This window comes from Nuphar pumila, chromosome 2, assembly GCF_984573655.1.
Source record: "Nuphar pumila chromosome 2, dmNupPumi1.hap1.1, whole genome shotgun sequence".
Lineage (NCBI taxonomy): Eukaryota > Viridiplantae > Streptophyta > Magnoliopsida > Nymphaeales > Nymphaeaceae > Nuphar > Nuphar pumila.
This window is the reverse complement of record NC_143250.1, coordinates 104,571,572-104,587,922: the sequence shown is the minus strand read 5'-3', so window position 1 is coordinate 104,587,922 and position 16,351 is coordinate 104,571,572. Positions and strand designations below refer to the sequence as shown.

The following is a 16,351-nucleotide window of genomic DNA, read 5'->3' as shown; positions in this document are numbered from 1 at the left end:
AGAGTTATCTATGTCATTATTCATAAAAACTGTTATGTGAAGGCTAAGATGGCAGGAATTTTTCAAAATACATGACCTTTCTCATGAGGGTGCGTTTGACAAGCCATGGAGAACCATGCAGAAAACATAGAAGTGTCATCAATTCATTGTTAGTTAACCAGAAAACATCATTCAAGGATAGAACAGGATGGGAATAAAGGGAATTTGTTTAATTTCCTTCTTTAGCCAATTAATGGATGAGAAGTTAATTGAACAGTTGGTCAAAAGTATCAAATTTCACTTCCACATTCGAGAGGAGATCATGCATGCATGAACGCAGACTGGGAAAATAAAATAACCATATCTGGCCAAATGCGAAAATATTCCCCCATGCTACAAACTTATAATTGATCTTAATTTACAGAAGGGGAGCTACATCTACAAGGATACTCGGTAATGGTCTAAAAAAATTCAGAGTGCAAAAGGCTATGTACGATCTATTTCATATTAATAGAGTTATTGAGCCCCCATTATCAACATAAGCAAAATCTACTCATATCTTTCGATGAGATTGGTTAAACTGGAGAAACAACATGATTGCTAGCCCACATCTGATGCATGCACCTCAGATGCTTTCATTCCCATGCATGCAACCCCCTCACTTCTGTTCTTGCTGTCTGCAAAAATGCTTCATGCAAGAATCATTGCAGAAAACAATGAAATTTTGAACAAAACCATCACGATGTGCAGTTTAATGATTTCTAAGGTTATTTATTTGGCGCTTGGTCTTGTTGATGAGATGGTGTTTGTGAGTTATCGTCAGCACCTATTTTGCCAACAGAAGTTAATTCCTCTGACAAAACTTGCTCTTCTATTACCCTGTCACGCATGGCTTTTGCCATGGCCCTCATGTTCTTTTCTTCTCCTTCAAGCTGCATGTTCATTATGATTTCTGCTTCCTTGTCAATTGGCTTGAAGTACTCCTCGATTGCAGCTTCCTACAATTACCAAATGTGGACATGACATAAGCTCAACTGAACAATTCAAAAGCAACAGTAAAGAAAATCAAGTGTTAAAAGTTCCCTTCGTTCTTTTATTCTCAGGTTTACAATAAATTAAATTTCATAACAAAAAGACACTCGTTCAACAGCATGTGCACCTCATGTGTGTTTGTGGATGTCCGTCTTATTTCTTCTATACCAAACTAATCTCGAGAAGTATTGGACTTGAAAGTTGGATGAAATGGAGACAAAACTGGGGCTGAGCTCAATGTGTCCCAAACCTGCCTGGGATGATCACGTTTACCAAGATCACAAAGACAAGTTATAAAATGAAGATGTGGAATTTCTTGTTATTTGTGTTTGAGATGAGGGTGAAGGATACAGTAGATGGAAGTGACATGCAAATGCAAGCCTATATCATCCACTATGGTGTGCATCAAACACAAACCAATTTATCCAATGCCTTTTGAGATAGGAGCTATCAAGGCAGAAAATCCTATAACTTTTTGACAGTTTGGGTCAGAAAACCAACCTAGAATTCCTAATTGCTCCGTCCCATCATGCATCTCAAAAATAAAAATTTATACGGGCTTTTGAGGGGGCTGTGCATGGATGCAGCCTGATCACCCATAATATGAAGTAGCAGTTCTCATAGCTGCTACTATTTTTTATTGCTACTAAAAGATGTCCACCTATTAAGTATTTGAGGATGCTTCTAGGAAGCACTTTGTGCAGAAGCTGAAATCCATGTCTGGATAAACCAGAATCTTGTGTTTCATTATTTTTTCCTGTCCTCATGAAACGGTATTTGGGTTAATCCAAATTCTCAAGTCCTGGCTATTCATTAAATCTTGATCCCGTCATTGTTCTTGTGTCAGTCTTATAGGCGGCCAGTGGCATTTTGAACATTCAAGTTAAAAAACAATAAATTAATGGCTTTTTTTTTAAGAAAGACAAAATGTTACTATATAACAATGTGAAAAGCGTTGAGGCGTAGCGTAGCGCTGCATCAAAAACTAAAGCGAGGCGTAAGCCTCGAGGCATAAAACATAATCCTTAAAAAATTTTAACTTAAAAAATATTAAAAATTATCTACAAATACAAACAAATAAAAGAAATGCTTTATTGATGAAGCAAAAATCAATAAGAAATAGAAAATCTCAAATAAATACCAAAAAATATGAGATTAACATGTAAAAGTAACATTAATGCAACAACTTGATCTATGTATCTAAGAAATAAAATATGAGCATTCAATAAAAAATTAAGTAACAAAATCATTAACAATCAAATTTCTCAACATCATATCATCATCAGAAAATGCATATTAGCATTAACTGTATACATAATTACATACATATAACTGTATATACATATATAATTATATATTGAATTACAGAAGCACAGTAACACACAAGCATGCTTTCAGGCATTTATATAAAAAATCACAGAAACAAATAAAATTCAGAAAGTAATAACTATGCATATATCAACAAAATTAACATAATTTCGGTCTTTTATAGAAAAAATAATCAACAAAATTAACTATGCATGCTTTGGGGCTTCTATAGAAAAAATCATAGAAACTAATAAAATTCAGAAACTAATAACTATGCATATATCAACAAAATTAACATGCTTTCGGACTTTTATAGAAAAAATTAATCAACAAAATTAACTATGCATGATTTCACAGAAAAATAAAAATCCAACTAATAAAAATTCGGAAAAATAAAAACATACAAATAACAATCAAAAGAAGAGGGAGGAGGCGAGTGGAAGGGAGGAAGAACAAGAGAGAAGAAGAAGAACAGGAGAGAAGAAGAAGAAACTGTGGGGGAAGAAGAGGCGGAGGAAAAAGGAGAAGATAAAATACAAAGGGGGAAAAAGAAGAAAGGAGAAGAAGAAGAGGGAGGAGGCAAGTGGAAGAGAGAAAGAACAGGGAAAAAGGAAAAGAAGAAGAAGAACAGGGAAGAAGATCAAGAAACAGTGAGGAAAGAAGAGGCAGAGGGAGAAGGAGAAGAAAAAATACAGGGGGAGAAGTACCTCTATGTATAACTCTTTATTGCAATAACAAATCAGCCATGAACATCCCCAACAACTCCGTGCTATATGAATGCACCAAACACATTGATATGGATTGCCTCTTTATTCATGAGAAGGAAGAGGTAGAAAAACTCAAGGTTCTCAATGCAAAGACTCAAAATTAATTGGTGATATTTTTGCAAAAGCCTTGAGTACAAATCAAACAGGACGAGCTCATTAGCAAGTGGGGGATGATTGATATTTTCATCCCAACTTGAAGGGAGAGTGTTAAAACAAAAGAAAAGGTCCCTTTATCCATATTTGGTTTGACCAAGATTGACCATGGGTTGACCTGGTTAGTTATTCAAACTACAAGTAAATGTTGTGAGGCTATTTATGTCCAAAAATGTGTAAACACTAAAAGACTTTAATAAAAGAAGGGAGGTCGACCTAGTCCTTACGATTTTGAAGTGCAAAAGCCCTCTTCTTGTTCCTCTCTACTTCTCTCATTCTCCTCCTCCATTTTCAAATATCTACCATCTTCAGCACCCTAAATCACTTAGAAAACATTTGAAGAAGAGACCTAAGGCTGTTGTACAATTACTAAGATGGCATCTTTAATGACTTTCTTTTTCAGAAGCGAGATCTCTAATGACTGCTATAGGTTGAATAACAAAAGTACCCCTAGCAGGCATTATAATCCCATCAAACTTCCTTGACAGAAATATCCTTGGTATTATAATCTCAGGATACTTTCTTAACATGACCTCTCAAATTGTGCATTCTGAAACATGTATAACTTGTTCTTGAGATACTTATGTATATTCTTTGGCAATCCTGCATATCAATTATTGTATGAAGGCCAACGTTAGCATGCCCTCTCAAATTGTGCATCGTGAAACATGTATAACTTATTCTTGAGATATGTATATTCTTTGGCAATCCTTCATATCAATTATTGTATGAATGCCAACGTTAAAGCAGTTTAGTTATCATAATACACAGTAAAACGACAATATACTTTCATTCCCAATGTATTCCTCAAACTGCATATCTATATTATTTCTAAAACAACCCCAACAAGGGTTCTATCTTTAGCCATCGTATTTGACCTCGCCATGTATTTCTATTTTCTATTTTTCTATAAAGGTGAATTGTTGCCCAAGAATATGGAATAGCCCAAGGCAGATTTTCTAATATCTCTATTGTCTTAGTCTGCATCAATATAACCAATATATGGTTGAATCATTTTCATAATAAGACAGACCTTGTTCAATAATGCTTCGGATAAAGTGCATATAACTATTCTTAATGCCTTCATACTAATTGCAGGAGAATGTATAAACTGACATGCATGATTGACTGCACATGATATATCATGCCAAGTGTGAGGTAGTAAAGAGCACCAACCATCCTATCTTTTTCTGATTTTTTAAACAATTCACCTTTATTTTAACTTTCCTTCTTTGCACATGGGGTATCAATAGACTTACAATTTGTCACATTGAATCTTTTAAGTATATCCACTGCATATTTTTGTTATGATAATTTCATTTCCTAATTAATTTATTTGTTATACTCTAATCCAAAGAAATATCGCAGCCTTCCATATCTTCCATGAAATCTTTGGTTTAAAATAACTTCATTTCTTCTATGAGATATATGGAGTTGCTTGTGATAATGATATCAACATATACAAGTATGATTACCATACGCTCTGTGCTTTCATAAACAAATAATGAATGGTATACAGTTGCTCTCAAAAGCCCCTTTCTTTTCTTTTAATGTTTGATGAAAGCTCTCGAAATTTTTTTTAAAACTTAAAAAAAATATAAAAAATATCTAAAATTATAAATAAATAAGAAATGCTTTATTGATGAAGCAACAACCAACAAGAAATAAAAAATCTCAAATAAATACAGAAAAAATATGAGATTAGCATGTAAAAGTAACATTAATGCAACAACTTGATCTATGTAAGTATCTAAGAAATAAAATATGAGCATTCATTCAATAAAAAATTAACATTAACAACAAAATGCATATTAACACTAACCTATAAATGGCCATAGCTCTATGATATGAATGAGGGCATAGGGTCTTCTTGTGTCTCGTCATCATCAATATCTAAGTCTTCAATGTCATCATCTGAAGAATCCATATAAATAGGTTCTCCTTCATCTTCATTCTCTGACTTTTCATCATCTGCACTTTCTTCCTCCACGTCCTTGGTAACTTCTTTTGTTTTTCTTTTTCCTTCAATAAAAAATCATGTATTAAATACTTATGTTATGTAATTAAAAAAATACATTTATATTCATAGCAAGGTAAAAGGAATATAGCTTTACCTTGATCTCTTGAAGACTTGGCTTGCCTAGAACCACTTTGTGAATCATGAGGTAAAGTGACTTTTTCAATAGGCACATGCTCAATGGCATTTATGTCGAAGTTCGAATTCAACCATGAATCCTCCAACCAATTGAGATCACTAGGCAACACTGGATCTTCATTCTCCACAATTCACTCATCGTCTGAGTCTATATAATCTAGACATATAAGGTCTTTGGTAGCCCTCCTCCTCATATTTCTCTCTCTTAATTTCATATTGTACATTACAAAAACCAATGCATTCATCTTCTCTTGTTCAAGTTTATTCCTTCGTTTTGTATGCACCTATAATTTCAAATCATTGATAATCAATTATAAGATAATTAAACTTATAAAAATGTATTTCAAAAATAAAATACAAAGTCACAAATCAATGAAAAAGTACTCAAATTCCCCTCACAACCCGATGCACTGCACGTCAAATTTAGAATTCGAATTGCAAAATTCATCAACTCAGGATTTTCATGCCCAAATGAACTCCACCAATCAGTTGCATTCAAATAAAACAATAAAAAATTGATAAAAACATTAAGAATGTCATAATTAACAAAAACATAAAAAAATATTGACAAATAACAACATAATTGCAAACTTATCAGGACTTTTTAATTTTCTTGTTGTGGCAGCTGCCTCTTTACCAAACAACCATTTTGCCTTTTTAAATGCATTAATTTGTGTTGTAATTTTCAACCGAATATTTGCATCAGAAACCAATTTTTCAATACAATCATAAAAGTCATTCGTAACTTCTTCATTTGGGTTGAAGTTGTAAGCATAATGAAAATGTGAATTTAAATAATAGGCAACTGCATGCAAAGGCTTATGAAGTTGCAAGTCTCATCATCTATCAATGATATCCCAAATAGGTTTATATTTTCTTTCAACCTTGTCAAGCTTTGAAGCAATTTCCTCATTTACTTTATCCATTGCCTCATACAAAAATCCCATAGCAGGTTCATCTGCATCAACTAATCGCAACACTTTCACAAGAGGCAGTGTAGCTTTAATTGCATATGATATGGCAGCCCAAAACTTATGATCATTAAGAACAATATAAGAAATGTTCTTAGCATCAAATTTCTTATAGTAATTAGATGATCTAAAATTTGAAGATAAGAACATCAACTTTAACTCTTTCTTATAACATCCAATACTATAAAGTGTGAGATACGTTGTGGCAAAACGAGTGACAGCTGGACATAGAAACTATAAATGTATCTTGTAATTTTTTTTGCCTTTTTCACTGTATCTTTAAAAATTGATATCTTTTCAATATCTTTTAACATAAGATCCAAGAAATGTGTTGCACATGGTGTCCAAAAACATGTTTTTCCTGTTGTTAACATATTCTCAGTTGCCACATGATTTGGTGCATTATCTGTAATGAATTGCACCACATTACTTTCACCAACTTCTTTAACAACTTCTTGAAACAACTTACACAAATTTGCACCATTTTTTTCCATGTCGCTGATGTCAACGGACTTCAAAAATACTGTCCCAGATGTGTTCACAAGAAAATTAATTAAGTTTCTTCATTTTTCATCAGTCCAACCATCTGCCATAATACTGCAACCAACCTTTGGTCATTCTTTTTTTAACTCTTTTAAAATTTTGTGAGTACAATCTCTACCTCGTCCTTCAAAATCCACGTTCTAATCTCGTGATAAGAAGGTGGTTTAAACCCTTGCCCATAATTTGCAATAGCTTCTACCATTGCACCAAAATATGGACTGTTGCAAAGATTAAATGATAACGCATTTGCATAAAAAAATCTACCAATGGCACGACATACATTTTTTCTTTCAGCCCTTTTGAAAGTAGTGTTTATTGTGGTTTGTCGTGCTTCTTTGTTTACAAAGAAGTCCATAAGACCACCTATGCTTGTTTTTGCATCACTACATGATCCACTGGTTTCTTTATTCACATTATCGCCAATTGATGATCCAAAATAAACACTCCTCCCGATATCCAACTTGTTTTGTTCTTCCTCTTATTTTTTTTTCTTTTGATCCTTTAGATGATTCTGAAAAAATCTTTTCACATCAGGTGAAACCGCTTCGCACATGCTCACACCATGTTTTGTGCCCGCTAAGTGATGTTTTAACCTATAGATGCCTCTTGTAGTCTGTTTATGACAGTAATTACAAATTACATGTCCTACGAGATTGGGATCTTTAGTGGGATTTGGAACTTTAACTCCATGATCCCATCCTACATCTTTTCCCATTGTTCAACGGCAAAAATACATATAACAAAATATATATTAACACAAAAAATTAGATTTATATTCAACAAGAATCAATATATATAAATTAAAAACTAATGGAAACGCAAACACATGAAGTCATTGAGAACGTACATGTCTTCACCCTCACAATAACCTATTATGATGCATTAAAAACATCATGTCATAATTAGAAAATGCATCTTAGTTTTCTTTCTTTCTTTTTTTAAGTGAGTCAACTGAGAAAGTAAAGAAACCATACCTGACTTAATGTCGAGAAATACAGAGTGTGGCAAGGAGTTAAACCCCTGCAAATAACAGCAGAATGTATTAACAATATTTACATCCTATGTCACGTAAAGAGAAAACAGGAAAAACTACGAATTGGATTCCTTCGAATGGCAGGGGTCAAGGTCCTTGCCTGACTTAATATTGAATGGCAGGGGCCTCGGCTCCTGCCTGATGGTACTTCGAACGGCACGGGCCTCAGCCCCTGCCTACCTGAATCATCGAATGGCAGGGGCCTCAGCCCCTTCCTGACGGAAACAGTAAATGGTAGGGGCCAAGGCCCCTGCCTGACTGAATCATCGAATGGCAAGGGCCTCAGCCCCTGCCTGACGAAAACAATATATGGCAGGGGCTTGGCCCCTGCCTGCTTTAAACAACAGATGGCAGGGGCCTCAACCCCTGCCTGACTGAATCATCGAATGGCAAGGGCCTCGGCCCCTACCTGACAGAAACAATAAATGGCAGGGGCCTTGGCCACTGCCTGACAGGGACCACAATCGGCAAGAGCCAAGGGCCCTGCCTACCAGAATAAATCGCACGGCAGGGGATGTGCCCCTGCCGTATGGAGAGATTGAAGAGAGGGAGGCAGACACGAAGGAAAAAGAATAAAGGGGGTCGAGGTTACCTGGGGTCTGGCAAGGGCTGCCGGCGTCGCAGCTGCTTTCGGCGATGAGGAGGTCGAGGAGGGAGAGACTGTGAGAGACGAGAGAGAGGGACTGCGAGAGACGAGAGAGAGAGAGGGGGGGGCTGCGAGAGACGAGAGAGAGCCCCCGACCCTTATTAGGGTCGGGGGTAACATTTTAATTTTGGTCAAATGAGGGCTTTGACCCTCATTTGACCAACAACATGAGGCGTGTGTGCCTCACTGTGAGGCGCGCCTCGAGGCGAGGCGCGCTTTTTGTGCCTTGAGGCATGTTTTTAATAACACTGCTTCACAGTATTTCTATGGCTATTGATTGAGAACAAACAAATAGAAAATAGGACCTTGCATGTGGAAAGTATTCAAAAGATGAGGTAAAGAGGGTATTTTGCATCAACTAGCACTATTTATCCTTTTGTAGGTCATGGTGTAATTTCTTTTAAATATCTACACTAGAGTATGGCGCTTTAAGGCCCAAAGCTGTTGTATGGCAGTCTTATGTAAAAACGTTTCTCAAAGACAACATACAATTTAGAAGCTGAAGACCATAGATCATAATCTAGTAGTTTAAAAAGATGGCATTTAATCTATTCCTAAACACACTAGGGCTCGGCAGTCGGAAAACAAGAAAAGCCTTCACCATCATACAACAGTAAAGAGTTACCACCATCGAATATGATCAGGCAGCATAGGCCCATTAAATATAAGGTGTCAATTTGTGGAGGTGGTGCTTGACTGCTACATAGCAATTCATATGATTAGAAAAACAAGAGGCCAATCAAGGATTACACCTTATCCATAGGTTTGTGAGAATGATGTTAAATCCTACACTAGAATAGCATGATCAATCCTTAATAGGATTATGAGAAAATGGATAGAACATGCGGACCATTTATCTGTTTCTTGATTGCTTATAGATATTAATTGCACTGCCAAGCAACCTCACATCACCTAAAAATGCTTTGTCCATTGTGAGGCTTTCTTTTGATTTGCCTAAAAGTATAAGAAAACAAAAAACTAACCTAGCAAGCATGATGACAAATCAAGTATCAGCTGGTCAAACATCTATAAAACAAGACCATTAAAATATTGCAACTTCAAAACTTCCTTTTTTATCAAATAAACTAAGAAAACACACACATTTATACAAACATCCAAATAATGGCATCAATTTATGAGAAAACACATTCAATGCAATATTCTAAATCAAAAACACTACATGTATAGATAATATTCTTGGGGCACCTTTTCTTTTCGTTATGGTTGATATTTTCTAATTTTAACAGAATACAGATTTTGTTGAGCACATAATGGTGGCAATTAATATTGTCCTTTTGGTACAACAAGCAACTAGATGCACTTTTTTACCATCATATGAATTACACATGTATTTCATTCAGATCCTGCAATAAGAGACTATTACTGTAAAAAACCTACTGTTTCTTCTAGGTTTTTATTCAGTGCTTGCATCTCCTCAACCATGCGCCGGACATCTGCCAGGATAGCTTGCTCTGGAATCCTTCTCAAGGCTTCCTTCCTTTCTTTTGCCTGTCCAAAAACAATAAAAAAGGACGTAAATTCCTTAACAAAAACATTTTTCGTGAAATTCATGAGCAAGACACCACAGGTTTGACTTTAGATATCCATCTACATATATGTATTAGAAATACCTGGTTTTGATCATCACTTGCTTGACTCTTTCTATGCCGAACTAGTTGGATTGCTTAAAAATTGGGTGATTTGGTTAACTTTGCATCTTAATGTTATGAACTGTTGTTATTTTGCACCTACTACTAGTTTACTTTTATGAATTATTTTACCTATTTTCATTATTTTAGTTACATTCTTATGAGGCTCATGTCTCGCTACTTTGAGGCTTATGCCTTGCCTCACAGATATCATATAGTCTCTCCTTGCCTTATAATGCAGCTTTTACAGTATTGGTTTGGGTGCATCAATTTGATAGATTCAAACAAGAAACACCTCAAAGAGCCTACATAGAGGAAGCAATATTTGTTCTTAAAAGAGGACCATGCTAATATGTTTAACCCAACTCTATAAAGAATAACTTGGATAATATATTTGATATCACATACATATCCTTGGAAACTTATTACAGTTTTCCTTCTAAAATTTTGTAGTTCATTTGTATAGAAATGGCCGAGGATGGCAGCTGGGATAAAGAAAATTTAGTTTAATGGCCTAGATTCTGTAAGTTCCATGACAAAAGGATTGCAAGTTCCAATTTGTATTGGTTAGTTACCAAGCAAAGGTCTATGCAAAAGGGTCACAACAATCCTTGGTGACAAATATGCCCAAAAGAAAAAATGACATTACAAAACTATGTACATATAGACTTTAACAATTTGAAGCTACAGATCGAATAAGAACATGAGAAAATGGCTCATCCCCGTCAAGGCTTGGAGTAAGAAATCCAAATGTAACTTGCTTGTATGTAATGCAAATAATAACATTCCATAGAGGCAGCAAGGATTTTTTGTTCAGTTAGGGGATGGTGCAGTTAGAGGAGTTGCCTATAAAGTACTTGGATGTGTGTCTTACTAATGGTAGTTCACAAGAAGTGCATTAGTCAACAATTGAAGATTGAATGTGCATGAAAATCAGTTCATCAAGAACTAGATATCTTTCCTTGGGAGACAAAACTGTCTTGGTGAAGCATGTTTAAATAAGTACTCCATCATACCTTCTTTCCATATTCTTAAAAAAGTATAGAAAAAATTGGTTAGGATTTTATTTAATTTCTTTAGAATGGATTTATGGAAAGAAAAAGTGTGGCATCTTGTCTCTAACAACCAGATTGCCCTTCCTAAAGATCTGGAAGGGCTGGAGATTAAGAAATTAAGCATCATGAAGAAAGCCTTTCTAATTAGATGGTAGAATCTTACAGAATGGCTAGCATGCAACCCTTTTCAAAAGAAGGTATGGGTTTCAGGATTACTTGAAGCTAGAGATAGATAGATATGGTATTTGAAGAGGATAGGTTAAGGTGCTGCATGAATTTAATGTATGGATTGGTATTAAAATAGGAAATGAAAAGAGACCTGTAGCCAGATGATGAATCATTATACCAGAAATTCCCTTGGGTATTTGACATTGCTAGGGAGAAGAAATGCAAAGCAGTGACTACTACATATAGACCAAGTTGTGGGACATTGTATTTAGGAGGAACCCTACAATGGAGGTATTCAAGGAATGGGTAGTATGGACAAAGTCCCTATGTTCTTTGCAAACTTCAAGAAGAGGAAGATGACATTTTCTGGCAAATTCCTCAGGGAGCTATGTTAAGACACCAACATAGGTATCAGTGTCGATAGGGGTAAGTGTTGAGCATAACGAGTCTTAAAAATCTAGTCACTTGGACACGGCTATATATGTGATTTTAAAATGAATATGCTTTTGAAAAAAAAATATTATATATATATATATAGGGAGAAGATGGTCAAAGCTCAAAGCACACCAAAAATACATAAAAATACAATATATAAAAAATACAATAAACTTAAATTAGAAATGTCAAAACAATTAAAAAGAAAATATCTCAAAAAATTTTCAAAAAGGAGATAAAAACCGTAAATTTTTTAGGCTTGAAAATTCTTTTTTTTTACCCAAAAAATATTATCCAAGTGTTGATTCCTATCAAATTGATCATGTCAAACACATCTATGAGGTCATAATTGTAAAATAAGTGCTAGACGACCCATTTAGCTTGTTTCATTTAGCATATTTCATTTTGCAGGTTTTTATCAATGTGTGTGTGTATAACTTTACTGGATATTTTCCAAGCAACTATTTCACTCTAAAATCTAGAGAAGCAGCGAAAAAAATTGAATGATGACTTGCTGGCCATGGAGTAATTGAGAATACATGCCACCAGCTCTTATTGAGTACTCCAATTATAACAATACAATTTACAAGAATCAAGACTTTTTTCGGGTGTTCAAAGAAGGACAAGGGATGCAATCAATAAAACGACTCGCAGCAAAGGAGGTGATGGTGATCACAGGAACGGGGAATCAAAAAATGTACCTGTTGGAGGCGTTTCTCGAGCTGCAACCTGTAAGATCTGATTCGTCTTTCCTCGTATCCTGAAAGGACTCGGATAACGAACATAGCCTTCCTCCCAAACTCTCTTAGACTCTCCATGCTATTTTTCGACCAAGCAGATCACCTCGTGGCAGGGGTGGAGCCAGGAATCTAAACTAGGGTGGGCACATACGGATAGTAAAAAATAAAAATTAATTACTAATAAACTATACTAACAATATGTTTTCAAAAAAAAATTAATACTTATTTTAAAGCTTACCATCATAAAATCAAATGTCTACATTGCAAAATTAATTGGATGGACAAGCTACCTCCATAAAAGTATAGTGATATGAAAAATTAAAACAAATTACACAAAAAAAAACCCTAAAATCCTACTAGAAATCAGGCATAAAATGATGATGATTGTTAATTGAAAAGAAAAAATTAGACAACCCTTAAAACCCTAATTAGGCATTCATGTCATTTGAACAACATAGATAAAAAAACCTAAATCCTAGCAAAATTCTTATTTATAAAAAAAAGATAGCTAATATTCTAAGCAAAATCAAGCATTCATTGTTCAAGAATTCATGCCTAATAGTAATTGAAAAAAACACAAAAAAATGCCAAATTCATAACTTAACATTTATGCCTTTTTAAAAGAACCAAATCAAAATCACAAATTCTAACAACTATCATTCATAGATATGTTAATTGAAAAAAAAAACTAAAATTCTAATTAAAATTAAGCATGCATTCATAGAACCATGTTTAATGTTGATTGAAAACAAAAACTCAAAAATACATAGAAAGTCTAATTAAATATACATGGACTTTGAAAAACCAAAATAAAAAACTTAAATCCTGACAAAAGTAAAAAAATTAAGGGTTTGATAACTAAAATCAAGCATGCATTAATGAAATCATCCTTAATTATAATTGAAAAGAAAAAGAACACAAAAAACCCTAATTAAATATTCATTTCATTTGGAAAAATCCAAACAAATACCATAAATCTTAAAAAATTATTAATTTATGCTAATTGAAGAAAAAACAAAACTCCTAATATTCTAACCAAACTCAAGCATTTATTATTCATGGAGTCATCCCTAAGGCTAATTGACAAAAAAACACAAAAAACACTAAAACCCTAATTAAACATCCATGTTATTTAGAAAAAATTAAATCAAAACCCTAAATCATACATTATGCTAATTGAAAAAAAAAAAAACGATCAATTCATTCATGTAAAATGAGAAATGATTAATTTAAAAAAAAAAAAAAAAGTAGGGCACTTGGCACAACAGTGGGCATGGACTCATACCTCAGTACCAATGTTAAAACCGTTGAGGCGTAGCGTAACGCTCCACCAAAAACTGAAGCGAGGTGTAAGCCTGGAGACTTAATGCGTAAGCCTAAAAAAAATTAGCTTAAAAAATCCTTTAAAAATATCTAAAAATACAAATAAATAAAAGAAATGCTTTATTGATTTCTTATTTAGTTTACTAAAAATAAATAATAAACTTATACATTATAATTATATATTATAAAAGTCAAATAACATAAAGTGCCAAACCAATCATAAACATTAAAGCAATTGCCAAGTATCATCCAAGTTTTCTCCCAAGCCTCCATTCAAATTCATAATAATATCATAGAACAGAAGCTTTGCAGAAAACTTTTAGTAATTAAATCGCTCAACTAAAGATCGAGATCATAATGTTCTAAACGTTTCACAAACATTTGGGGTCCATAATTGCAGCATATAGCAAGTTTAAATTTTCAATAGTATTCTGCAGAGATCACATTGAGGTTTGGCAAGACAGATGCACTATGCAAGACTATAAACCCAGAAATATAGCCCACCAAACACTTCACGAAAAAATAGTCCCATTAAGAAAGACTAGCAACCAGATTAATAACCCTTACCAACACTTAGCAAAAAATCAAATCCTCACAAATTATACATGCACAAAAAAAATAGACAAGAACAGCGTGTACGAGAGAGGGAGAAACAGAGAGAGACAGAAAGAATAAGAGACAGATAGAGGGAGACAACGAGAGGGAGGGCGAGAGAAAGCTAGATACGAGACCTTCTTTTTCTTCTTCCTTTAGGCGGAGAGAGAGAGAGAGGGAGGGAGACAGCGAGAGGAAGGACAGGAGGCGAGAGATGAGAGAGGGAGGGTGAGAGACGAGAGGGGCATTTTGGGGCCAAATTGGGGGGTTTGACCGGAACAATATATAAGGCGCACTCCTCATTCGCCATGAGGCATGCGCCTCCAGGGAAGCGAGACGATAGAGTGGGAAGAGAGAGAGCATCCACAGGGGAGCGAGAATCGGAGAAAGCTTGGCTCGATTTAAGGCGAGCTTAAATATTTGTGTACAAACTCGGCTTGAGTTCAAGCTCGAGTCTGGCTTGGCTTGGCTCGGATCGAGTTGCATTAAATTACATTAAAAAGTGGGCAGGATTTAAACTCGGCCTCAAACATACAAGCAAAGACGTTGCCCATTTGCCTAAAAGCAAGTTATATAAATATTAGCCAACAAAAATAGAACATATTTTATCTTAAAAGTAGATCCCATATAACTCTATTAAACGAGCTTAATCAAGCTCTAATGCCTGATCAAGCTTGGCTCGTTTATTTACTCGAACGAGCACGAGTCAGGTGCCCGAGCCGAACCGTCTTTGTGCAGCCGCATGTTTTTTTAGTACATGGGAATGTCGGGCAAACCCCCTAGGGCCGTTGGGTAAAGCAGGTCAGGTGGGGGTGGTGAGGAGTAGAGGGTGACAAAACCTGACACGACCTGCCAACCCCCCTCTTAGGCGGCTTCGGGTTGGGCTTAAGCCAACCCGTTTAATAAACGGGTCGACCCACCTAACCCGTTTATTAAACGGGTCGGGTTCGGGTTGGGGGTATGCCAACCCGGCTGACCCATTTAATAAACGGGTTAGGCAGGCGGGTCAACCCGCCAACCCGACCCACCAACCTTCCAACCCGCCCACCAACCCGCCCGCTACCTGCTAACCCGTTTTCCCGACCCAACCCATTTATTAAACGGGTTGGCGGGTCATGTCGGGTTACCCGTTTATTAAATGGGTCGGGTTAGTGTTTGCCACAGCCGACCCGTTTAATAAACGGGTCGGGTTCGAGTTGAGGTATGCTGACACGCCAACCCGACCCGATTGCCACCCCTAGTGAGGAGAGGGACAGGAACGGCTATGGCATAATGTCGAGAGAGAACATTTATCATTCAACATTACCAAAATACATTCAACCGAATATTGGATGAGAGAGGAACATAAGAGTAAGACAGCCACCATCTAGATGGTGACTGTGCACAGTTCAGAGTACAAGTAGATCCAAACCCCCGTCTCTACTATGTAACTTAAGAGTTAGATACACATCAAACATAACCCGCTGACGTAGCCTTCCAAAATTGAATTTGATGCCCCTAAAAAAGATATTGTTTCTTTCAGTCCATATCACCCACCATGCTGAAAACAACCATACTCGCCACAATAATCTCCCTTCTTTTTGTTTTGTAAACTCATGGGACCAAACAAGAGGTCCTGAATAACAGAACTCGAATGTGTTTTAACCGGCGGTGCACCCCAAGTTTGAAAGAATAGGTTTAAAACTACCGGGCAAAACCAAAATATGTGAGTCGTGTCCTCTACTGCCTTCTCGCAAAGAACACACATGCTTGGAAATTGAAGCCCCCGTTTCCTGACATTAATCTAGGTTTGAACACGAT

The 16,351-nt window shown here is 35.7% G+C and overlaps 1 protein-coding gene across 3 annotated transcripts; it reads right to left on the bottom strand.

The window, feature by feature from the left end:
• Positions 1-259: 259 nt before the first annotated feature.
• Positions 260-14,786, bottom strand: LOC149846528 (uncharacterized). 3 transcript variants are annotated; one of them, XM_089998048.1, is made up of 4 exons: positions 14,689-14,786; positions 12,596-12,763; positions 9,986-10,096; positions 260-977 (listed from the first exon to the last, which is right to left on the bottom strand). In XM_089998048.1, exons 2-4 carry the CDS (start codon positions 12,710-12,712, stop codon positions 747-749), a joined length of 459 nt encoding a protein of 152 aa, XP_089854174.1. In that variant the 5' UTR covers positions 12,713-12,763; positions 14,689-14,786; the 3' UTR covers positions 260-746. The 3 variants fall into 3 exon arrangements, with proteins under 3 accessions (XP_089854174.1, XP_089854176.1, XP_089854177.1); XM_089998050.1 differs by having other exon boundaries at positions 12,596-12,768; positions 14,689-14,758; XM_089998051.1 differs by lacking the exon at positions 14,689-14,786 and adding an exon at positions 13,920-13,942.
• Positions 14,787-16,351: the final 1,565 nt, after the last annotated feature.